The 22,062-nt window shown below is 31.6% G+C and overlaps 26 protein-coding genes and 2 non-coding genes across 29 annotated transcripts in view. All coding sequences in view use genetic code 11, as the record gives it.

The window, feature by feature from the left end:
• rps3 (ribosomal protein S3) overlaps positions 1–548 on the top strand; it is a 651-nt gene extending 103 nt beyond the window's left edge. The window contains exon 1 of the mRNA in view: positions 1–548. This exon is cut by the window's left edge and continues 103 nt beyond it. Within this exon, the coding sequence (YP_008816284.1) occupies positions 1–548 (548 nt within the window).
• A 179-nt stretch (positions 549–727) lies between these two features.
• On the top strand, positions 728–2,302 carry rpl16 (ribosomal protein L16). Its single transcript has 2 exons — positions 728–736; positions 1,904–2,302. The coding sequence occupies exons 1-2, from the start codon at positions 728–730 to the stop codon at positions 2,300–2,302; spliced, it is 408 nt and encodes a 135-aa protein (YP_008816283.1).
• Positions 2,303–2,424: 122 nt separating this feature from the next.
• Positions 2,425–2,793, top strand: rpl14 (ribosomal protein L14). The gene has a single exon. It carries the CDS (start codon positions 2,425–2,427, stop codon positions 2,791–2,793), a length of 369 nt encoding a protein of 122 aa, YP_008816282.1.
• A 297-nt stretch (positions 2,794–3,090) lies between these two features.
• Positions 3,091–3,495, top strand: rps8 (ribosomal protein S8). The gene has a single exon. It carries the CDS (start codon positions 3,091–3,093, stop codon positions 3,493–3,495), a length of 405 nt encoding a protein of 134 aa, YP_008816281.1.
• Positions 3,496–3,966: 471 nt separating this feature from the next.
• On the top strand, positions 3,967–4,080 carry rpl36 (ribosomal protein L36). The gene has a single exon. It carries the CDS (start codon positions 3,967–3,969, stop codon positions 4,078–4,080), a length of 114 nt encoding a protein of 37 aa, YP_008816280.1.
• A 345-nt stretch (positions 4,081–4,425) lies between these two features.
• Positions 4,426–4,842, top strand: rps11 (ribosomal protein S11). The gene has a single exon. It carries the CDS (start codon positions 4,426–4,428, stop codon positions 4,840–4,842), a length of 417 nt encoding a protein of 138 aa, YP_008816279.1.
• A 74-nt stretch (positions 4,843–4,916) lies between these two features.
• On the top strand, positions 4,917–5,918 carry rpoA (RNA polymerase alpha subunit). The gene has a single exon. The coding sequence runs from the start codon at positions 4,917–4,919 to the stop codon at positions 5,916–5,918; it is 1,002 nt and encodes a 333-aa protein (YP_008816278.1).
• Positions 5,919–6,158: 240 nt separating this feature from the next.
• petD (cytochrome b6/f complex subunit IV) lies at positions 6,159–7,369 on the bottom strand. Its single transcript has 2 exons — positions 7,362–7,369; positions 6,159–6,633 (listed from the first exon to the last, which is right to left on the bottom strand). The coding sequence occupies exons 1-2, from the start codon at positions 7,367–7,369 to the stop codon at positions 6,159–6,161; spliced, it is 483 nt and encodes a 160-aa protein (YP_008816277.1).
• Positions 7,370–7,565: 196 nt separating this feature from the next.
• Positions 7,566–9,020, bottom strand: petB (cytochrome b6). The gene is made up of 2 exons: positions 9,015–9,020; positions 7,566–8,207 (listed from the first exon to the last, which is right to left on the bottom strand). The coding sequence occupies exons 1-2, from the start codon at positions 9,018–9,020 to the stop codon at positions 7,566–7,568; spliced, it is 648 nt and encodes a 215-aa protein (YP_008816276.1).
• Positions 9,021–9,156: 136 nt separating this feature from the next.
• On the bottom strand, positions 9,157–9,378 carry psbH (photosystem II phosphoprotein). The gene has a single exon. The coding sequence runs from the start codon at positions 9,376–9,378 to the stop codon at positions 9,157–9,159; it is 222 nt and encodes a 73-aa protein (YP_008816275.1).
• A 113-nt stretch (positions 9,379–9,491) lies between these two features.
• On the top strand, positions 9,492–9,623 carry psbN (photosystem II protein N). Its single transcript has one exon. The coding sequence runs from the start codon at positions 9,492–9,494 to the stop codon at positions 9,621–9,623; it is 132 nt and encodes a 43-aa protein (YP_008816274.1).
• Positions 9,624–9,685: 62 nt separating this feature from the next.
• psbT (photosystem II protein T) lies at positions 9,686–9,790 on the bottom strand. The gene has a single exon. The coding sequence runs from the start codon at positions 9,788–9,790 to the stop codon at positions 9,686–9,688; it is 105 nt and encodes a 34-aa protein (YP_008816273.1).
• Positions 9,791–9,956: 166 nt separating this feature from the next.
• On the bottom strand, positions 9,957–11,483 carry psbB (photosystem II 47 kDa protein). The gene has a single exon. It carries the CDS (start codon positions 11,481–11,483, stop codon positions 9,957–9,959), a length of 1,527 nt encoding a protein of 508 aa, YP_008816272.1.
• Positions 11,484–11,908: 425 nt separating this feature from the next.
• On the top strand, positions 11,909–13,985 carry clpP (clp protease proteolytic subunit). The gene is made up of 3 exons: positions 11,909–11,979; positions 12,692–12,983; positions 13,758–13,985. Exons 1-3 carry the CDS (start codon positions 11,909–11,911, stop codon positions 13,983–13,985), a joined length of 591 nt encoding a protein of 196 aa, YP_008816271.1.
• Positions 13,986–14,198: 213 nt separating this feature from the next.
• Positions 14,199–14,324, top strand: rps12 (ribosomal protein S12; one part of a trans-spliced gene, as the record gives it; the record has 2 gene entries for this part). Coding sequences YP_008816270.1 and YP_008816226.1 both cover positions 14,199–14,324 — 126 coding nt within the window.
• An 831-nt stretch (positions 14,325–15,155) lies between these two features.
• Positions 15,156–15,548, top strand: rpl20 (ribosomal protein L20). The gene has a single exon. The coding sequence runs from the start codon at positions 15,156–15,158 to the stop codon at positions 15,546–15,548; it is 393 nt and encodes a 130-aa protein (YP_008816269.1).
• Positions 15,549–15,769: 221 nt separating this feature from the next.
• rps18 (ribosomal protein S18) lies at positions 15,770–16,081 on the bottom strand. The gene has a single exon. It carries the CDS (start codon positions 16,079–16,081, stop codon positions 15,770–15,772), a length of 312 nt encoding a protein of 103 aa, YP_008816268.1.
• Positions 16,082–16,332: 251 nt separating this feature from the next.
• rpl33 (ribosomal protein L33) lies at positions 16,333–16,533 on the bottom strand. Its single transcript has one exon. It carries the CDS (start codon positions 16,531–16,533, stop codon positions 16,333–16,335), a length of 201 nt encoding a protein of 66 aa, YP_008816267.1.
• Positions 16,534–17,090: 557 nt separating this feature from the next.
• Positions 17,091–17,225, bottom strand: psaJ (photosystem I subunit IX). The gene has a single exon. The coding sequence runs from the start codon at positions 17,223–17,225 to the stop codon at positions 17,091–17,093; it is 135 nt and encodes a 44-aa protein (YP_008816266.1).
• A 274-nt stretch (positions 17,226–17,499) lies between these two features.
• Positions 17,500–17,573, top strand: trnP-UGG. Its single transcript has one exon. It is a non-coding gene; the product is annotated as a tRNA-Pro (tRNA).
• A 202-nt stretch (positions 17,574–17,775) lies between these two features.
• Positions 17,776–17,849, top strand: trnW-CCA. Its single transcript has one exon. It is a non-coding gene; the product is annotated as a tRNA-Trp (tRNA).
• A 151-nt stretch (positions 17,850–18,000) lies between these two features.
• petG (cytochrome b6/f complex subunit V) lies at positions 18,001–18,114 on the bottom strand. The gene has a single exon. It carries the CDS (start codon positions 18,112–18,114, stop codon positions 18,001–18,003), a length of 114 nt encoding a protein of 37 aa, YP_008816265.1.
• Positions 18,115–18,272: 158 nt separating this feature from the next.
• petL (cytochrome b6/f complex subunit VI) lies at positions 18,273–18,368 on the bottom strand. Its single transcript has one exon. The coding sequence runs from the start codon at positions 18,366–18,368 to the stop codon at positions 18,273–18,275; it is 96 nt and encodes a 31-aa protein (YP_008816264.1).
• A 909-nt stretch (positions 18,369–19,277) lies between these two features.
• On the top strand, positions 19,278–19,529 carry psbE (photosystem II cytochrome b559 alpha subunit). Its single transcript has one exon. It carries the CDS (start codon positions 19,278–19,280, stop codon positions 19,527–19,529), a length of 252 nt encoding a protein of 83 aa, YP_008816263.1.
• Positions 19,530–19,538: 9 nt separating this feature from the next.
• Positions 19,539–19,658, top strand: psbF (photosystem II cytochrome b559 beta subunit). The gene has a single exon. It carries the CDS (start codon positions 19,539–19,541, stop codon positions 19,656–19,658), a length of 120 nt encoding a protein of 39 aa, YP_008816262.1.
• A 21-nt stretch (positions 19,659–19,679) lies between these two features.
• psbL (photosystem II protein L) lies at positions 19,680–19,796 on the top strand. Its single transcript has one exon. It carries the CDS (start codon positions 19,680–19,682, stop codon positions 19,794–19,796), a length of 117 nt encoding a protein of 38 aa, YP_008816261.1.
• Positions 19,797–19,936: 140 nt separating this feature from the next.
• psbJ (photosystem II protein J) lies at positions 19,937–20,059 on the top strand. Its single transcript has one exon. It carries the CDS (start codon positions 19,937–19,939, stop codon positions 20,057–20,059), a length of 123 nt encoding a protein of 40 aa, YP_008816260.1.
• Positions 20,060–20,934: 875 nt separating this feature from the next.
• On the bottom strand, positions 20,935–21,897 carry petA (cytochrome f). The gene has a single exon. The coding sequence runs from the start codon at positions 21,895–21,897 to the stop codon at positions 20,935–20,937; it is 963 nt and encodes a 320-aa protein (YP_008816259.1).
• Between the last annotated feature and the right edge of the window lie 165 nt (positions 21,898–22,062).

Genomic DNA, 22,062 nt, shown 5'->3' with positions numbered 1-22,062 from the left:
AAGATAAAAAAATACGAGATTGTATCAAAAATTATATACAAAAAAATATAAGAATATCCTCTGGTGTTGAGGGAATTGGACAGATAAAGATTCAAAAAAGAATTGATCTTATTCAAGTTATAATATATATGGGATTTCCAAAGTTATTAATAGAGGGTAAGTCTCAAAAAATCGAAGAATTACAGACGAATATGCAAAAAAAACTGAATTGTGTGAATCGAAAACTAAACATTGCTATTGTAAAAGTTGCAAATGCTTATAAACACCCTAATATTATTGCAGAATTTATAGCTGGACAATTAAAGAATAGAGTTTCGTTTCGTAAAGCAATGAAAAAAGCTATTGAATTAACTGAACAGGCGGGTACAAAAGGAGTTCAAGTACAAATTGCAGGACGTATCGACGGAAAAGAAATTGCACGTGTTGAATGGATCAGAGAAGGTAGAGTTCCTCTACAAACCATTCGAGCGAAAATAGATTATTGTTGCTATACAGTTCGAACTATTTATGGGGTTTTAGGGATCAAAGTTTGGATATTTTCTAAATAAAGAAAAATATATTATTCTTTATCTTAAATGTGCTATATTTTATCTTAAATGTGCTATATTTTTTTTTAGAAAACAAAAAATGAAAAATTACTCGATTTTTATTTCTCCAAAATGATCAATTTTATAAGATTGAATCGACTAAAAAATGAAATGAATCATTTCATATTGATAGTATTGCTATGCTTAGTGTGCGACTCGTTAGTTTTTTAGAACGGTTCCAATTTAACAAATTTATAAACCGGTTCATCGTATAAATGAATTAAAAAAGAACTAATAACCAACGCATCGCTTCGGATTATCTAGATCTAAAGAACTAGTCAAAACAAAAAAAAATATAAAAAAAGATATATTATAGCAACTGAACTATTGTGAAGCATAAAAGAACAAAAATCTTATTTAGTTGTAAAGCAATAAAAATATACAGATAAATGAAGAGGTGAAAGAAAGAGAGAAAAAAAATCAATGATATAGAATTCTAATATGTAAAGGTCTATGGGTTATCTCATAAAAGGTAGTGTAATAAAGCATCAATCTAAATCAATTCATATCTATTTATATATGAATTAATTTATAACGTAAACAAATTAAGAGCTCTGAATCAATAAAAACTGAGAATATTGATTCACGAAAAAACAAATCAATATTCGAAAAAAAAAAAGATTATTAATTTTAAGATATGAGAAAGGCTCCATTGTCGAATTCAGACCTAACCATTAATCGAGAAGTGATGGGAACGACGAAACCTGCAAATACTTAAGATTTTATTAAAAACAAATCTTAATGATTCATTAGGTGGGATGGCGGAAGAAACCAAAAAGCAATCCTTTTTTTAGGAGTTGTGCCCTACATTACATCTGAATTTGATTGATAATAAAAGAGTAAATATTCGCCCGCGATAATTTTGATTTTATTGAATTTTTTTTTTTATTTTTGCCAATTCTATTTATTCTTTCTAATAATCAAAAATATTCTAATAACTAATAATAAAAAGGAAAATAAAGATTCATTAGAATATTATAAAATAACAAATAATAGAACAAAACAAGATTCTTTAGTTATATATGTAAAACAAAAATGGTTTATTTATAAGAATACATATTCCATTCTATATCAAAACAAAATATAAAAATTTGGAATAGATTCTATGAAATCTCAAAAAATCCCGCTATTCAATTATTCATTAAACATATGAATATTAGTGCATATTATTTTATCGATTAGATTAAATAGATTATCTATATATATAGATAGATATCTATTTGAATTGCTTCATTCGCGAGGAGCCGTATGAGGTGAAAATCTCATGTACGGTTCTGTAATAAAGATGGAATTGAGAAACAACCATCAATTATAACCCCCAAAGAACCAGATTTCGTAAACAACATAGAGGAAGAATGAAAGGAATATCCTATCGAGGGAATCATATTTGCTTCGGAAGATATGCTCTTCAAGCACTTGAGCCAGCTTGGATAACATCTAGACAAATAGAAGCGGGACGGCGGGCAATGTCACGAAATGTTCGCCGAGGTGGACAAATATGGGTACGCATATTTCCAGACAAACCGGTTACAGTAAGACCTACTGAAACACGTATGGGTTCAGGAAAAGGTTCTCCCGAATATTGGGTAGCTGTCGTTAAACCTGGGAAAATACTTTATGAAATGGGTGGGGTACCAGAAAATATAGCAAGAAAGGCTATTTCAATAGCATCATCCAAAATGCCTATACGAACTCAATTCATTATTTCAGGGTAATAAATTAGAACCAAAGGAAAGAGGTCTTTAAGATGAAAACAAAAAATGCAAATGTAGGTTCCTTTTTTTGAACACAAAATATTTTTACTTCCATTTTTTGACTGAAAGAATAAAAAAATGATATGATTCAACCTCAAACTCATTTGAATGTAGCTGATAATAGCGGAGCACGCGAACTGATGTGTATTCGAATCCTAGGAGCTAGTAATCGACGATATGCTTATATTGGTGACATTGTTGTTGCTGTAATCAAACAAGCAGTACCAAATACGAACTTAGAAAGATCAGAAGTGATCAGAGCTGTAATTGTACGTACTTGTAAAGAACTCAAACGTAGCAACGGTATAATAATTCAGTATGATGATAATGCTGCAGTTGTCATTGATCAAGAAGGAAATCCAAAAGGAACTCGAATCTTTTGTGCAATCGCCCGGGAATTGAGACAGTTAAATTTCACTAAAATAGTTTCATTAGCACCCGAGGTATTATAAGACGAAACTGTGCTATGGATACATTATTTTTTTGTGAAATAGATTAATTAATCTATTTTATCTAACATATATCCCTTTTGTAGTAATTATTAGAATTTGTAGTAATTATTATAAGTATTAGAAGCAGCAATTCTTATTTATTTCAGATTAATACTTGATAACCTAAACAATATATCTATATATAGAATATAGATAGATATATATATAATAGAACGTAAAAAAAAAAAGAATAATAAATAGAAAAAGGAGCATGTTGATTATATAGAAAGTAAAGGGCAACAATCATTTTTGTTTACCATGGGTAAGGACACCATCGCTGACATAATAACCTATATAAGAAATGCTGACATGAATAAAAAAGGAATGGTTCAAATACCATTTACTAACATAACAGAAAACATTGTAAAAATACTTTTACGCGAGGGTTTTGTTGAAAACGTCAGAAAACATAGAGAAAACGACAAATATTTTTTAGTTTTAACTCTACGGTATAGAAGGAATAGAAAAGGATCATATAAAAGTTTTTTAAATTTAAAACGGATCAGTACACCCGGTCTACGAATATATTCTAATTATCAACGAATCCCTCGAATTTTAGGGGGCATGGGGATTGTAATTCTTTCAACTTCTAGAGGTATAATGACAGATCGAGAGGCTCGATTAGAAAGAATTGGCGGAGAAGTTTTATGTTATATATGGTAATCTTTCTAACACCCGAATTATATGAGAAACTTCGATCCATTTTTGGTAAAAAAAAAAAGAAAGAGAAAACGCAAGTTTCTAATAGAACTTCCCCCTTTATGTATATTTGTGAATGTGATAAGGGATTTAACTGGAATTAAAAAAAGGGGGGATTCACGAAGATTTAATTACTAAATGAATAACTTACCCATGAATCATTTCCCCGGGGTATGTTTCAAGTTCCCTTATATAATTAATGCAAATTGGATTTTGATTATAGGATATGTTTCCAAAAAGATTCAACGTACTTTTTATGGGTATACGATAAGGAAAGAAAAAAAATATAAGTCATTTAATTTAATTTGGGTGTTTTTCAACCTCAACATTTTTTTATGGGGAAGACCACAATTAGAAGTTCAAAACGTAAGCAAACCTTATTTTCTTCCAATAAATCAATTTTGGATTAACTTATTAAGTTAAGGAATGGCAAATATGAAAATAAGAGCCTCCGTTCGTAAAATTTGTGAAAAATGTCGATTGATTCGAAGACGAGGGCGAATTATAGTAATTTGTTCCAATCCAAGACATAAACAAAGACAAGGATAATATTTTAACAAACAGAGGCTTTCTAAAAAAAATAGAATTCTAATATAGAAATTTATAATTTATATTTTATCTTATTATATATATATTATTCTATCAAATATCCAATTTTTATTTTATAAGAAAAATGATTGATTGATATTTCAAATTTGAAATTTTATTTCAAAAATTTTATATTAATCGAACTAAAATAGAATTAATATAGAAAAATAGAATATTAATTCTAGTTATAAAATAATTAATTTAATAAAGGATATAATTAATTTAATAAAGGATCCCCCTTTTTTGACACGAAATGGATATATCCATACCATATATCTTGGATTTATTTTTATGAAATAATTAAATATGGCAAAACCTATATCTAAAAAGGGTTCGCGTAAAAATGTACGTATTGGTTCGCGTAAGCATACTCGTAAAATACCAAAGGGAGTTATTCATGTTCAAGCTAGTTTCAACAATACTATTGTAACTGTTACAGATGTACGAGGTCGGGTGATTTCTTGGTCCTCCGCCGGTACTTGCGGATTCAAAGGTACACGAAGGGGGACACCTTTTGCCGCTCAAACTGCAGCAGGAAATGCTATTCGAACAGTATCGGATCAAGGCATGCAACGAGCAGAAGTCATGATAAAAGGTCCTGGTCTCGGAAGAGATGCGGCATTAAGAGCTATTCGTAGAAGTGGTATACTATTAAATTTTATACGAGATGTAACTCCTATGCCACATAATGGATGTAGATCTCCTAAAAAAAGACGTGTGTAAAACTAAAAAGAAACATTGAAAAGATTTCAAGAGAAATAAACAAGTCAAGGGTTTGATCAAAATAATATATTACTATGGTTCGAGAGAAAATAAGAGTATCTACTCGGACACTACAATGGAAATGTGTTGAATCAAGAATAGACAGTAAACGTCTTTATTATGGACGCTTTATTCTGTCTCCACTTATGAAAGGTCAAGCCGATACAATAGGCATTGCAATGCGAAGAGTTTTACTCGGAGAAATAGAGGGAACATGTATCACACGTGTAAAATCAGAAAAAATACCACATGAATATTCTACCATAATAGGTATTGAAGAATCAGTACATGAAATTTTAATGAATTTGAAAGAAATTGTATTGAGAAGTAATCTGTATGGAACTCGGGACGCGTCTATTTGTTTCAAAGGTCCTGGATATGTAACCGCTCAAGACATCATTTTACCACCCTCTGTGGAAATCGTTGATAATACACAACATATAGCCAACGTAACAGAACCCGTTAATTTGTGTATTGAATTAAAAATTGAGAGGAATCGTGGGTATCGTATAAAAACACTAAAAAACTTTCAAGATGGAAGTTATCCTATAGATGCCACATTTATGCCTGTTCGAAATGTAAATCATAGTATTCATTCTTATGTGAATGGGAATGAAAAACAAGAGATACTCTTTCTCGAAATATGGACAAATGGAAGTTTAACTCCTAAGGAAGCGCTTTATGAAGCCTCCCGGAATTTGATTGATTTATTTATTCCCTTTTTACACGCAGAAGAAGATAACTTTAATTTAGAAAACAATCAACACAAAGTTACTTTGCCCCTTTTTACTTTTCATGATATATTGGCTAAGGAAAAACTAAGGAAAAAGAAAAAAGAAATAGCATTGAAATCCATTTTTATTGACCAATTAGAATTGCCTCCCAGGATCTATAATTGTCTCAAAAGATCCAATATTCATACATTATTAGAACTTTTGAATAACAGTCAAGAAGACCTTCTGAAAATTGAACATTTTCGCGTAGAAGATGTCAAATATATATTGGACTTTTTAGAAATAGAAAAGCATTTTGCATAAATTTGAAATCCATTGGCATAGGATTTTTTCAGATTTCTTTTTTTTTTTTTTTCTAAACTTACGATAGGGATGAAAATATGTAATTTAGATCTTTAAAAAAAAATCCATATGTTCGGAATAGACCTAAAATGGAATAGATGTATCTAGGGATTAGTCGTTTCAAAAAGAATTCTCCCTAGATACACAATACACATGGCATTCTATTTTTTTTTATTTCAAAATGGAATCAATTTTATAAGTTTAAAAAAGACCTAAAGTTAGGGATTTCTCAATAGGTAATGTTGCTCCAATACCTAACCAAAGGGCAACTACAGTACCAATCAAAAAGATGGTGGTTGCTACTGGACGGCGAAATGGGTTTTGGAATTTATTAACATTCTCCAAAAAGGGTACTGTTAATAATCCTGTAGGTACCGAAACCATTAAAAGAACGCCCAATAACTTATTGGGCACTGTACGAAGTATTTGAAATACGGGAAAGAAATACCATTCGGGTAATATTTCCAAAGGAGTTGCAAATGGATCCGCGGGTTCCCCAATCATGGATGGTTCTAGAACCGCTAAGCCTACGTTACAGGCAATAGTACCTAGAATTACTACTGGAAAAATATATAAAAGATCGTTGGGCCATGCAGGTTCTCCATAATAATTATGACCCATTCCCTTAGCCAATTTAGCTCTTAATACAGGATCATTCAAGTCAGGTTTTTTTGTTATTGGGATAGGTGAATTCTTATAGATCCATCCTCCGAAAGAACCGGATATGATAATTTTTCATCATCCGGCTCGAGCACTAATCAAAGATTTCGAATGTATCTATAGAAAAAATGTATGTGTTATTCACACATATATGAGGATTCTATGTAAGAAAATAAACTAGATTCTCTTTTTCCGAAGTTACAAACAATTCTTTATTGAAAAAAAAAAAAATTAAGTTCTTATTAAGTAAACTTTGATAAACGCTCAATACCCGAGTAGGCTTTTAAAATTGATAATGCTTTCTGGGTGATCTCAAACTTTGCAATTGTTATTCTGTCCAACAAAATCTTGGAACTTTTTACGTACAAAGAATTTACTTGTTACTAATATAATCCAACCCGCGTTTTTCTTTAGATCTACTTTTTTCACTCCGATAGTATCAGAAATCGAATCAATGCATAGGAAATGAATGCGTTGTCATACTATTAAGTTTACTGAAATACATATGATATAATTCAGACTATACTACATTACTTATTTTACTGGATCTTACGGAGCCTGTTCATGTAGAATATAATCGAGTCTGATCATAGAAAAGATTCTTTTCAAGTAAAACCAGCCTACCCTCTCTGTAAGAGCCTTACTTGGTGGTTGGAAAAAAGACACATTTAATTATAAATTCAAATGTGGCAGATAAGATAAAGTCAGATATCTGCGTGGCCCAATAAATAGTTCAAGTCACACACTCCCATAATCCATTTTTTCTTCGGAGAGTTCCCTTCAACTATTCGTGCGTGTATGGAAAAAAATTCAATTTTTGTTAAGTTGAAGGGAAATATCCAAATACATGTCTTATTCTTTTAAATAATCCATATTTGTAGCAATGAAATAAATTCCTCCCCAAAATAAAAAATGATTGTGATTACAAATATCTATGATCCATATTCACTATAAAGGACCAGAAATGCCTTGCTTACGTATCATTGAAAAGTGCATTAACATAAATACAGCAGTAAGAAGAGGTAATACAAAAGTATGCAAACTATAAAAACGAGTTAAGGTAGATTGTCCCACACTGGAACTTCCGCGTAATAACTCTACCAAAGACGATCCTATTACAGGAATAGCGTCGGGTACGCCTGTTACAATTTTGACTGCCCAATAACCAATTTGATCCCAAGGTAAGGAATAACCGGTTACACCAAAAGATGCAGTCAATACAGCCAAAACTACACCCGTAACCCAAGTTAATTCGCGAGGTTTTTTAAAACCGCCTGTGAGATACACACGAAATACGTGTAGGATCATCATTAAGACCATCATACTTGCCGACCATCGATGAACGGATCGGATTAACCAACCAAAGTTAGCTTCAGTCATTATATATTGAACAGAAGCAAAAGCTTCAGTAACGGTCGGACGATAATAAAAAGTCATAGCAAATCCCGTTGCTACTTGGACTAAAAAACAAGTAAGTGTAATTCCTCCTAAACAATAAAATATATTCACATGAGGCGGAACATATTTACTGGTTATATCATCGGCAATCGCCTGAATTTCAAGACGTTCTTCGAACCAATCATAGACTTTATTGAGATAGGTAAACCAACGGACCCCCCCTGAGAACCGTATATGAGAATTTCATCTCGTACGGCTCAAACAAAAATACCCAAATACTGCTTGTAACGAAAACAGATATGTGTAATAGAAAGTTTGAAATTTCTTTATTTAATCCTATGATTCTAATTTTCTTTGACGATAATAAAAAATAGAGATCCGAAAGCTATTCTTTTTGGTTATAATGCTAAAATATCAAGTCGGCTCCTTCGTCTTTATCTTGATCTTTTAAGGCCTCTTGAATATTCTACTATTTACTTCATTTTTTTATTGTGTATAATATGATTTTACTGTTGTCTTCTTTATTATTATTGAATTTTTATTATTGATAGGAATTCTCTTGTTAGGACCCTATGAATCAATTAAAAAAACATCAGATTCATACTATAACCACGATGATTCAAAAAAACCTTAAATCGAAGTCCAAAAATTCCCTGAGTAAGAACTGTTGGATCATCACTTATTCAATGAATAGATATAATGAAAAAAATTAAAGGAAACGTTTGTCCTTTGATCAAAATAAAGATAAGCTCCGGAAACTTAAAAGAATGAAAATTATTCAATTTATTTTTAAAACTCTTTGAAAAGTTTTTTAAGTCCGGTTGCGAGGTCTAAATATTTAGTATGAATCATAGTTCTAATATTTTTAGAATCCATTTTCTATATTCCGTGCTCCAGATACTAGAAGAAATATCTGACGGGATAAAACCATCTCTATCAAGATGACAGATCCATTTTATGTTCTGTACTTTCAATAGGATCCATTAAAACAAGCCGCACACTCATATTCCGGAAATACAGAAACAAAGAAATTCCACGATCAAACTACCAAATCCAAATGAAATAGACTAACAAACAATAAGAAACCAAAATGCTTAACTTTCCTTTCTATTGAAAAACTAATTACCCGATTCTTGTGAATCTAATTCATAGAAATTCCGTCGAGTAAAATGGACGAATTATAAATCTCCAAAATAATAGATAGAAATATCGCAAATAGAGCCATTGCAACACCCATCAAAGGAGTAGTTCCCCACCCCGGAGCTACTTTACCATATTCTGAATTTAATGGTTTCAATAAATCCCCTACAACAGTTCGTCTTGGACCAGATCTAGAATTATCCTCAACGGTTTGCGTAGCCATAAATACTATTTTTTATTCATTTAGATCTGTTGACTTTGTATACCATTTCGCTGTAAATATAAGGATCTTATCCTATAGATCTATTGTGATCTTGAAACTTTAGAATTCTAATAATGGAAACAGCAACCCTAATTGCCATCTCTATATCTGGTTTACTTGTAAGTTTTACTGGGTATGCCTTATATATTGCCTTTGGGCAACCCTCGCAACAACTAAGAGATCCATTTGAAGAACATGGGGACTAGTTGAAGTAATGAGCCCTCCATATTGGGGGCTCATTACTTCAATTAAGATAATAAAAAATTATTTAACCTTTTTTCGTCGGAACTTTAGGGGGTTCTCTAAAAAAGATAGCGAAAAAAATAATTCCTAAAGTCGAGACTAAGAGGAATGTATAAACCAATGCTTCCATAGATTTGATTGTGGTTTACAATTATAGCTTTCATACCTGTTTATTGGGGATCATTTCCCAACAAATAAAATAAAAAGAGTAACTGCAATGATTGAAATAAAGATTTATCTAGTTCTCTATGTGAAATTTAAAATCATAAAAAAAGTCGAAAAAGAACAAAAGAATGTTAGACTACCTGTTTTTTTGTAGTTGGATCTCCAAGTTTTTGGAATGCTCCAAATTCTACTTGAGCGTCTAAATCTGGGTCGATACCAGCAAAAACATCTCTGAATAAAGTTCTAGCACCATGCCAAATGTGCCCGAAAAAGAATAGCAGAGCAAAAGAAGCATGTCCAAAAGTAAACCAACCCCTCGGACTGCTACGAAAAACACCATCTGATTTCAAAGTAGCACGATCTAATTCAAAAATTTCACCCAATTGAGCACGTCTAGCATATTTTTTCACAGTAGCGGGATCGCTATAACTGACTCCATTAAGCTCGCCACCATAGAACTCAACAATTACACCTACTTGTTCCACACTATATTTAGATTCTGCCCTTCGAAAAGGAACATCGGCCCTAACAATTCCATCCCCATCTACCAAAACAACCGGAAATGTTTCAAAAAAAGTAGGCATACGACGTACAAAAAGTTCATGCCCCTCTTTATCTCTAAAGACAGGATGTCCTAACCAACCGACGGCTATTCCATCTCCATTGTCCATTGAACCTGCTCTAAATAACCCCCCTTTTGCTGGATTATTTCCGATATAATCATAAAAAGCTAATTTTTCGGGAATTTTAGACCAAGCTTCTGATAAACTTTGATTTTCGGCTAGTCCAGCACCAACTCTTCGATATATTTCTTGCTGAAAGTATCCCTGATCCCATTGATAACGAGTAGGACCGAATAATTCAATAGGGGTTGTTGCTGAACCATACCACATAGTTCCAGCAACGACAAAAGCTGCAAAAAAGACAGCAGCAATACTGCTGGAAAGGACAGTTTCAATATTTCCCATCCGTAATCCTTTATATAGACGTTGGGGTGGACGCACACTAAGATGGAAAAGACCTGCTAATATGCCCAACGTTCCTGCTGCAATATGATGAGAAGCTACCCCCCCCGGAACAAAAGGATCAAAACCTTCCACGCCCCACGCGGGATTTACGGATTGTATCCTTCCAGTTAGTCCATAAGGATCGGACACCCATATTCCAGGACCATACAATCCTGTTACATGAAATGCGCCAAAACCAAAACAAGCCACCCCTGCAAGAAATAAATGAATTCCAAAAATTTTGGGCAAATCCAAAGAAGGTTTTCCAGTACGTTCATCACAAAAGATTTCTAGATCCCAATAAACCCAATGCCAAATAGCCGCTAAAAAGCACAAGCCCGAAAACACAATATGTGCTCCGGCCACACCTTCGTAACTCCAAATACCCGGATTCGTTATAGTCCCTCCTGTGATATTCCAACCGCCCCACGAATTGGTTATTCCTAAACGAGTCATGAAAGGTATAACGAACATACCCTGTCTCCACATTGGGTCAAGAACAGGGTCAGAGGGATCAAAAACTGCTAATTCATATAGAGCCATCGAACCGGCCCAACCAGCAACCAGAGCTGTGTGCATTATATGAACAGAAAGCAAACGGCCTGGATCATTTAATACAACAGTATGAACACGATACCAAGGTAAACCCATGAAAATACCCCTTATATCAACAAAAAATAGACACTATGTAACTTTATTGCACTTGAAAAATTTATATTATGGACTCTAGCCTTTCATTAGATTTTCTCGTAAAATGGAACAATCATATTTGTAGAAATAAAAAGAAACAGATTTATTCTATACCCGATAAGTAACAATACGCAATGGTGGGGAGACGAGAGGGGTTTACAATTTTCTCTATGAATATTTAAATAAGTAAATGCAGACATACTCACTTATCACCCCAATGACCCATTCGTAACAACTTTACTTTATTTAGTATTCCTTTTTTTATATTTAGTATTCCTAAAAAAAAAAATGCAATATAATAAAAATAAATCATTTTTAACACGATAAGCTAATTCTTACGTTTCCACACTAAAGTTAGATATATGATTTTATTATTTCTCCATTTTATGCCCATTGGTGTTCCAAGAGTACCCTTTCGAAGCCCTGGGGAAGAAGATGCATCTTGGGTTGATATATAGTGCGACTTGTCAGATATAGTAGGTCATATGGGATTTCCCCGTTTTCTCCCCCGATCGAGATATCCTCTCTTTCACCCCCAAAAGAAGAATGATTGAATCATAAAAAATTTGGAGCGTGAAGTGTAATGAAATAAAATTCTATCGATTTTTTTATTTTTAGAGGTGGTATCCAGATTATTACTCGAAATTATGAATAATTTATGGTTGGCTTGATTGAACCAATAAAATAAAGTACCCAGGCTCTGTTTAGAAAAAACCAATTGGTAATATATCTACGATCACCACTTCTATCATATCCGTATATTTTACAGAAAATATTAAATAAGAAATTCAGAAAAGGAAGAAGTTTTAACAAAAATACGTAGTATTGTAATATTTGTCCTATATGTGCAAATCAAAATCGGGCAGATCTTTACTCAGAGTAGAAAAGAAACCTAAAAGAATTGAAAAAGTCCATTCAGAAACAAGAAAATTACATTGTGATTGGGCTTCGATCTCAATGAAAGCAATACATCAATGAGAAGATAGTTCAATAAATTGAGTATGTATATTATTCTATTTTTCTTTAAAAGTTCGAAGAAGTCCATTATGAAAAGAGAAAGAGGTTTAAAATTGACACATTGATTCCTTTTTTGCTTATATGATTTTTGGTGAACTGTATGCATCAAAAGGTGCATGTACGGCTCTTAAGGAAAAAAATGGAATCCTAATCAATCGACTTTATCGAGAAAGATTACTTTTTTTAGGTCAAGAGGTTGATAGTGAAATATCGAATCAACTAATTAGTCTTATGGTATATCTTAGTATAGAAGAAGAGAATAAAGATTTGTATCTGTTTATAAATTCTCCGGGGGGGTGGGTAATACCCGGAATAGCTATTTATGATACTATGCAATTTGTACAACCAGATGTACAGACAGTATGTATGGGATTAGCCGCTTCAATGGGATCCTTTCTTTTGGCAGGAGGAGAAATTACCAAACGTTTAGCATTCCCTCACGCTTGGCGCCAATGATTCTTTTATTTGAGAATATATATAAAGACTATACCTTCGCCATAAAAACAGTTAATAAAAACATTTTATAAGTAATAATAGCATGGTATTGTGAATTCCATATGAAAATTTTTGTTTTTTAAATCATTCGATTATATATAGAAAGAGTAGTATGAAAAAGAGGGTATTTACAATTTTATCTGATCTATCAGGAACCTAGTTTAATTTTAGTGTCACAGACTTTTTGTTTTTTTTTTCATACCAGAAAACTTTTAACAATTTTTATTTTAATTAGAAGAAAACATAACATATGAAAAAAAAAGAAACTTTCGGATTGTTGAATAACAAAATGATATAAAAAACAACGGAACCATCGTAGTATTTTTAATTAAAGCGATTCAAAAAATAAAAAAGAAAGTTGGTTATTGGATTGTTTATTAATTAAGGATCTGGATCCAAAAGACCCGGTAGATTTTGTACTTCGTTTTTCTTTGATGAAAAAAAAATAAATTCGTAAACGTAGAAAAAAATTCATCAAAGAAAATACTCTATCCATAGTAGAGGAAAAAAATGAATTGCAGGGATGGAAAAGCCGTATGCATCAATACGCAGAAAATGCTTGTACGGTTATTTAATATTATTTTTGCCCATTTTTTTATTTTATTATTTGTATTTATCCCTTTTACCTTTATTTGGGAATAAGGATAATCTTTACCAATATAGGAGAAATCATTATCAAAATCTTTATCAAGATAAGGGAAATACTTATTAAGTTATAAAATCAGGGTAATGATCCACCAACCCGCTAGTTCTTTTTATGAGGCACAAACGGGAGAATTTATCCTGGAAGCGGAAGAGCTACTGAAAATGCGTGAAACTATCACAAGGGTTTATGTACAAAGAACGGGCAAACCTTTATGGGTTATATCCGAAGACATGGAAAGGGATGTTTTTATGTCAGCAGCAGAAGCCCAAGCTCACGGAATTGTAGATCTTGTAGCCGTTGAATAAAAAATAAGTGGCAAGGATTATTCTAAAAAAATACAGGATTTGAAATTTCATTTTTGAATCTTCTTACTTTCATTTTAATATAATATCTCTATTAGTTAATCTATTAATATCTATTAGTTAATCTATTAATAGAATATAAGTAATATAGAATCTAAGTAATTCACGGTTAGGATAGATCTAAACCAGCTCATTATATATATATTACAACTTACTATGCCAACTATGAAACAACTTATTAGAAACACAAGACAGCCAATCCGAAACGTCACAAAATCCCCAGCTCTTCGGGGATGCCCTCAGCGCCGAGGAACGTGTACCAGGGTGTATGTGCGACTCGTTCAGATCATATACTAAGAAGAAAAAACCAATTTCATTTTTTCAGTATTGTTGATCGGTTAAGATAGTGTGAATGTAGTTTTCCCATTCAGACTATCTTAACTTATATATATACATTCTTTACATTCTTCTATCTTGTATCAAATTTATGGTTTCGATTGGTGCAAACCCAATAGTCTTAATTTACAATTTAAGATGAGAAGGACTTTCCCATCGGTAACAAAACAAATATAAAGTTACCCGTTAAGCGGAGAAAATACTATTTCAATTAAAGATAAAGTATGTCCTTAATGAATGAATTTTGATGGATTTTGGACGAACGGAATAAGAAGGTCAGCTACCCAGCAAATTTTCATAATTAAATACCGTTACTGTATAACTAGATTTCATTGTGAAAAAATCTACTTACTAAACTAAATATTGGATGGGTAGAGCCAAAGAGTGTGAACTGTACAAGTTAACAATAACATTAATTAAATTAATAAAAAATGAAAAGAAAGAAAGGCTCCGGTGTATAGAAAGGACCTGCCCGTTTCTAAAAAAAATCATAGAAACGATGGAACCCACCCATTTTTTATATATGTCCTAATTTATTTACTATTACTTACTATGTTTTTTGATATCTAGTATCAATACAATTTATTATTTTGAGGTTGAATATTTAGAAAAAAAAATATATATATAAAATCGTGGTTGGGGAGGTTATAGTAGCAAGAGCCATTGGAATTTTTTTTTTATACATTGGAAGAATCCATTTTTGTTATTAATAGACTAGTAAGAAGAAAAGAATAACTGAAAAATCAAATAGTTATTCATCAAAGTCTCAATTATTCAATGACCAGAATTAAACGAGGATATATAGCTCGGAAACGAAGGACAAAAATTCGTTTATTTACATCAAGTTTTCGAGGAGCTCATTCAAGACTTACTCGAACGATTACTCAACAGAAAATAAAAGCTTTGGTTTCGGCTCATCGGGATAGAGATAGGAAAAAAAGAGATTTTCGTGGTTTATGGATTAGTCGAATAAATGCAGTAATTCGCGGGAATATTAAAGTATATTATATTTATAGTAATTTAGTATATAGTCTATACACGGGGCAATTGCTTCTTAATCGTAAAATAGTTGCACAAATAGCTATATTAAAACAGAATTGTCTTTTTATGATTGCCAATGATATCATAAAAACCAAAAATCCCCTTAGACTTTACTCCGGGAAGGTATAGAATATAAATTTGTTTATTTTGATAGCTTTATCATATGAATTTTTATCATATGATAAAGCTATCAAAATAAACAACCACGCTGAATAAAAAAAAATGATTCTTTGTTACCTATTATCTTTTTTCTTACAACATAAAAACCCAAATTGAATTGTCGTAATTTTCAAACAAAACATCAATCAATATTTCATTCAAATCTCAATTCAAAATTGGATTTAGAATTCTTAATTTCTATATTTTTTTTTTCTTAAAGTAGTAGTTCTAGCGGTTGACTCGCTTTTTTCAAATTGTTTTTCATTATTAAGAAAAGGTAACGAAGATAAAATACGAGCTTGTTTTATAGCAATTGTTATTAATCGTTGTTGTTTTAAGGTCAATCTATTTACGCGTCTGGATAATATTTTTCCTTGTTCACTAATAAATCGACTAATTAAACCCATGTTTTTATAATCAATTCGGTCCCCCGATTGGATCGGGGGCAAACGCCTACGAAAAGATCGCTTGGATTTCATAAAGAGTCGCTTAGATTTTTCCATGGTTTATTTATCCCTATTCCAAAAATCACATTTATTACAAGAAATACTATAAAGGATTTGTTTTTTGATTCTGACTTTTTTAATATATGTTGTTATTTTTTTAATATATGTTGTTATATACTGATATTTGTATATATTCAACTGTAAATGATAGAATACAGATAGATCTATCTATATAGATAAGAAAAATAGATCATTTTACATGTTAAGTTCTTTGGTTCGAAGGGTAACACACAAGCGATCAATTTGATCTATTTCTTTATTTCTGCGTGAATTGTATGTTTGCAACAACGGGGACAAAATTTTCTCAATTCCAATCGACTAGGCGTATTCTGTCGATTCTTTTTAGTTATATATCTAGAAATACCCGTTGATTCCTTATTAACACTCTTTTTATCACAACCGGTACATTCCAAAATAACAATTACTCGGATATCTTTACCTTTGGCCATGAACCTCCCTTGGGTTTTTAATTCACTTAACTCTTTTGTTTTCGGATTATAATCTAAGAAAAAGAAAAGAACGAAAAAACGAAAATATAAATTAAGAATTCGAAATCCAATTTTGAAAGATTTCGTTCCAATTAAGATTAAGATTAATATAGTACAAAAATAATACAATGATCTCGAACTATATTTCGTTTCGAATTGCAATACAATTGCAATACAGTATTTTCGTTTTTTTAACTAAGTATTTTTTATGATATTGTTGCCCCCACCCTATACATTCCATTTAAATTTCTGCTTTCACTCTTTTATTAATAGAAATGGAATTGAATTATTAATTCAATTCCATGGAAGCCTGGACGAGATCCCGAGTTTCACTCCGAATTTCAATTAGGCCAAATTAACCCTTATTCTTTCTCTTTCCTAACTTATTCTATTACAATTGTAAAAAAAAGAAGAAATAAAAGACGAAATAAAGAAGAGGAGATTAATTACATATTAATTACATATATTTAATACTTAATTGGATCTATAATCTTCTTCACCCCTTTCCGTGTCAATAACTAGAATGAAAAAAAAGGGAATATCAATGCATCTGGAAAAAAACGATTGATCTCTATCAAGAGACCCGCCAAAGCCCCGAACCATAGAGTACTTACTACTGGTGCCACGGAAAGATATGTTTTTAGATCTCGCATTTCAAATCCTCCTTTTTAAGTCTTTTTTCTATCTAAAATTTATTTGAATTTAATATTCTTTTTGATTATTCTAAAGAATATTAGTTATATTTCTTTAGAATCTTTTTTTTCTTTTTCATATTCTATTCTATATTATAGTATAGGAAACTAAAAAAAATGGCAGAAAATTAGAAAAATGATAGATATATATTATATATATATCTATATATCAACAGATAAAAATGTGGAAAACAAGACAAAGATTCTTTACAATAACACTAGAAACAAATGGAAAAGGGATGTAGCGCAGCTTGGTAGCGCGTTTGTTTTGGGTACAAAATGTCACGGGTTCAAATCCTGTCATCCCTATCCCTAACTATTACTTATCATATGATATTCCGTATTATATTCCGTATTATATATTTATTATATGAGATGAGCAATAAAACGGGACCAATTGAAGACGAATTCCAATTGGACATACATACCGAATATCTATATGTATATATATTGATATAGTATATACATGTAAAATGGATTTGGATCATATAAAATAATTTATGAAAACAAAGCGCTCTTAGTTCAGTTCGGTAGAACGCGGGTCTCCAAAACCCGATGTCGTAGGTTCAAATCCTACAGAGCGTGATGATTCAAATCCTACAGAACGTGATTCTTGTATTTTTCGAATGATAATTACACTGAAATAATTGAACATTAAAAAGTCTGAATTTAATCCTTGTAGATTAGGATTAAAACAAAAAAATAGGGAATCCGCAAAAAAAGAGACATTAATTAATCAAAGATCCAACTGATCACCTCGTCGGTATTGTAAATATGCAGTTACAAATAATCCAGCCAAAGTAATGGGAATTAAACCTAACACGATTCCAAATAGAAAAACTTCAATCATTTTTATTTGTTCGAAAGGTAAAAAGAAAGGTAATATCTATCCTTAACCATTAATCTGTATTGATCATGAATCTCAACGACCGAGAATTGTAAATTGACACAGTAAGGAACTATAGAATGTCTTATTCCAAAATTGACTATTCCTCTCAAAATTACAAATCAAATAAGTCGTATTTTACTCAGACCAATAAATAGAGATGAGGTTATAATTAAAACCACTAGTAAAAAACCGAAATAACTAGTTATAGTGAGCATATAGAAGCTAAATGAAATATGTTATTTTTATACATCTGTTTATAAAGCACTTCCCTAAATTTCCATTTTTGAGAGAAAAAAGAAGATAAGAAAAAATACTACTTAAAAGATACAATTGAAAATTGGAGATTCATCAATAAATTATTACAGACGAATAAAAAGAGAAATAGAATGACATAATTTAGAAATAAATTCATCATCTGTGACATCTACTCATCCTGTGATTCCAAATCAACAGACTTATTAATCAACTCATGAATTGAGTAAACTAATCTAATGATAATGAAAATCTTTCGTATTATTTTATATATTATTCTAGAATAGAATTCTATTTCTATTAGAAAGAAAAATGAATATTAAAACAAAAACAAAGAAAAATAACTTTGTTATTTCAATTGTTATTTCAATTTCTTTAATTTTGAATTAATATAGAATAAAATAGAAAAAATATCTTCAACAACCACAAAAAGTATATTTATAGATTTGGCATCTAATTGAATTCTAGAAATATAAAATCTCCTTTATGAATTCTAAGAAACCAATTTACCATATTCCGATTTTAATTGATACTTAGTTTTTAGTCCGAAACTAATAATGTGAAATGTGAAGAACCTTCATTTTATACTATTACTATAAAAATGTACTATCAAAAAATTTTCTATCGGATTTTTGAATACATCGAGACAATCAATGAAGAAAGAAGAAAGAACTTATCTAGTCCTAGATTTCGATTGTGAAATTTCATTGCTCTGTTAGAAGAAGGATAGCTATACTGATTCGGTATACTCAAAAGACACCGTTGGTACAAAATGGACGATCTAACAAGGATTACATTTCAGTAAATTTCTACTTACTGATTTTATGGAATCGATCCCCCTTTTGACTGTACAAGAATATGTGGAGTTCAACATGTCTGGAAGCACAGGAGAACGTTCTTTTGCTGATATTATTACCAGTATCCGATACTGGATTATTCATAGCATTACTATACCCTCCCTATTCATTGCAGGTTGGTTATTTGTCAGCACGGGTCTAGCTTACGATGTTTTTGGAAGCCCCCGCCCAAACGAATATTTTACAGAGAGCCGACAAGGAATTCCATTAATAACTGGCCGTTTTGATCCTTTGGAACAACTTGATGAATTTAGTAGATCTTTTTAGGAGGCTCCAATGACCATAGATAGGACCTATCCAATTTTTACAGTACGATGGTTGGCTGTTCACGGACTAGCGGTACCCACTGTTTCTTTTTTGGGATCAATATCAGCAATGCAGTTCATCCAACGATAAACCTAATTTGAATTATAGAGCTTGACACAATCAAACCCAAATGAACAAAATGTTGAATTGAATCGTACCAGTCTCTACTGGGGGTTATTACTCATTTTTGTACTTGCTGTTTTATTTTCAAATTATTTCTTCAATTAATAGAAGAAATAGGAATAGTAAAAAATATATAAGGAATTATTTTATCCCATTCGGAAGGATATCGTTTCATAATTATCTATGACTGTTTATGTCTTTAGCATGACTGACTACTTGATTAAATGTGGAGGAAAGTGGGATAAATGGCCGATACTACTGGAAGGATTCCTCTTTGGATAATAGGTACTGTAACTGGTATTACTGTGATCGGTTTAATTGGTATTTTCTTTTATGGTTCATATTCCGGATTGGGCTCATCTCTGTAGTAATCGTGTTAGAATTTGTTTTTTTTTTGAAATGAAAGCGTAATAACTCACCTGGGATCCACTCGAATTCGTCAAAGAAAGAGTGGATCCCAGGTGAGTTATTAATAATTCTAATCTTTTTTTATTCATATAAACGACTACTTTTTCCGATGTTTCAAAAAACTCCATTTCATTCTTTTTTTTTTTTACAAGTTAATTGAAGAAATTCAATTTGTTTAATCAAATTCCCCAACCCCCTCTCTTTTTATTTGTTCACTACGTATTATATGCAATAAAATATTATATGGCAGAAATATTCTAAGTTGGAAAAAATAGAAACTAAGATATAGGATTTTTCAGGAAGGGGTTAAAAAAGATTATTTTATTGATATTTTTAGAATATTTCTATTTCGACACAAACAAGAAGGAATAGGAATCGGACTCTAGGAAAAGACAAAAAATCCCCCCTAGAGTACCTTTTCCATATTTGAATTGATTTTGTTTCAAATTATCTATCTATATAGATATCTATTTTATGTTTAGTATCGAATCCAATTTTATTGTATTTTACAATCGAAATTTCTATAATAGAACTCTCTATTATAGAAAAATGAAATCTGAAAAAAACAGTGTCATAACCATAATATTCGAATTTATTGGGGGGTTGAAAAAACAAAGTCAAATAGTCTTCCTGACAATATCCATACTCGAGTTTATTTGTATTACGTTACAAGTAACTCTTTAAATATAGTATAAAAAGACTATACAGAACCAAAGATCTTTTCATAATTTTTTTATTCTATTATACTGATATTATACTGAATAGAATTACATAAATTATCAACAAAAAAATTGAGTTATTTTTATGAGTTTAATATGTTGATAAATATGCGGGACTAGAAATTCATTTCGGACAATTGAACCTTCTCAAATTGTTTCTTCTTAAGAACTAAAAAGATTTGTGCTAAAATAATAGATGCGAAGAAGAACAAGAGACCTTGGACACGTAACGGATCTTGAAGTACTATTTCCGCATCCCCCTGACCAAATCCACCCACATTTGGATTACTTGTTAATGGCTGATCAAGTTTGATAGATTCACCTTCTGAAACAAGAAGTTCTGGTCCTGGAGGTATAATATCAATCACTTCACGCCCATCCAATGCATCCACTATAGTTATTTCGTATCCCCCTTTTTCTTTTCGTATGATTTTTTTTACCATACCCGCTGCTGTAGCATTATACACATTATTATTACTCTTGCTCCCGTCAAGATAAATCTGACCCCTTCCCCTGTTCCCACCTACGTATATAGGATATTTTAAGAAATGAACATCTCTCTTAGTAGTGGGATCCGGGGAAAGAATAGGAAAGGTGATTTCTTTATATTTTTGACCAGGAACAGGGCCTACCACAAGAATATTTTTTTTTGTAGGACGATAGTTTTGAAAAGACAGATTGCCTATCTTCTCTTTAATCTCAGGCGAAATACGATCGGGGGGTGCCAATTCAAAACCTTCCGGTAAAATAAGAACAGCCCCCACATTCAAAGCTCCCTTTTTACCATTAGCAAGAACTTGTTTCACTTGCATATCATAAGGAATTCGAACAACTGCTTCAAATACAGTATCAGGAAGTACCGCTTGTGGAACCTCAATATCCACGGGCTTATTAGCTAAATGGCAATTGGCACAGACAATACGACCGGTTGCTTCTCGGGGATTTTCATAACCCTGCTGTGCAAAAATTGGATATGCGTTTGAAATGGGTGCTCGAATTATTATATATATCATGATCGATATGGAAATGGATCGAGTAATCCCTTCCTTTATACAAGAAAAAGCATTTCTAGTTTGCATGGTCTAATCATTGATCCTGAAAATTTCTACAATAAGATTAGGTAGGTCACTCGCATAGTTCCCTATCCAAGTCGGGGAACCCCTTTTTTCATTTAAGGGGGTTAAAAAGAAGGGAAAAAGCAAAGTTATTTTCTTTTTAGCTAAAAAACTTTAAATTAAAATTTG

Source organism: Glycine soja, chloroplast (genome assembly GCF_004193775.1).
Source record: "Glycine soja chloroplast, complete genome".
NCBI lineage: Eukaryota > Viridiplantae > Streptophyta > Magnoliopsida > Fabales > Fabaceae > Glycine > Glycine soja.
The sequence above is the reverse complement of the archived record's forward strand: the minus strand, read 5'-3'. Positions and strand labels throughout refer to the sequence as shown.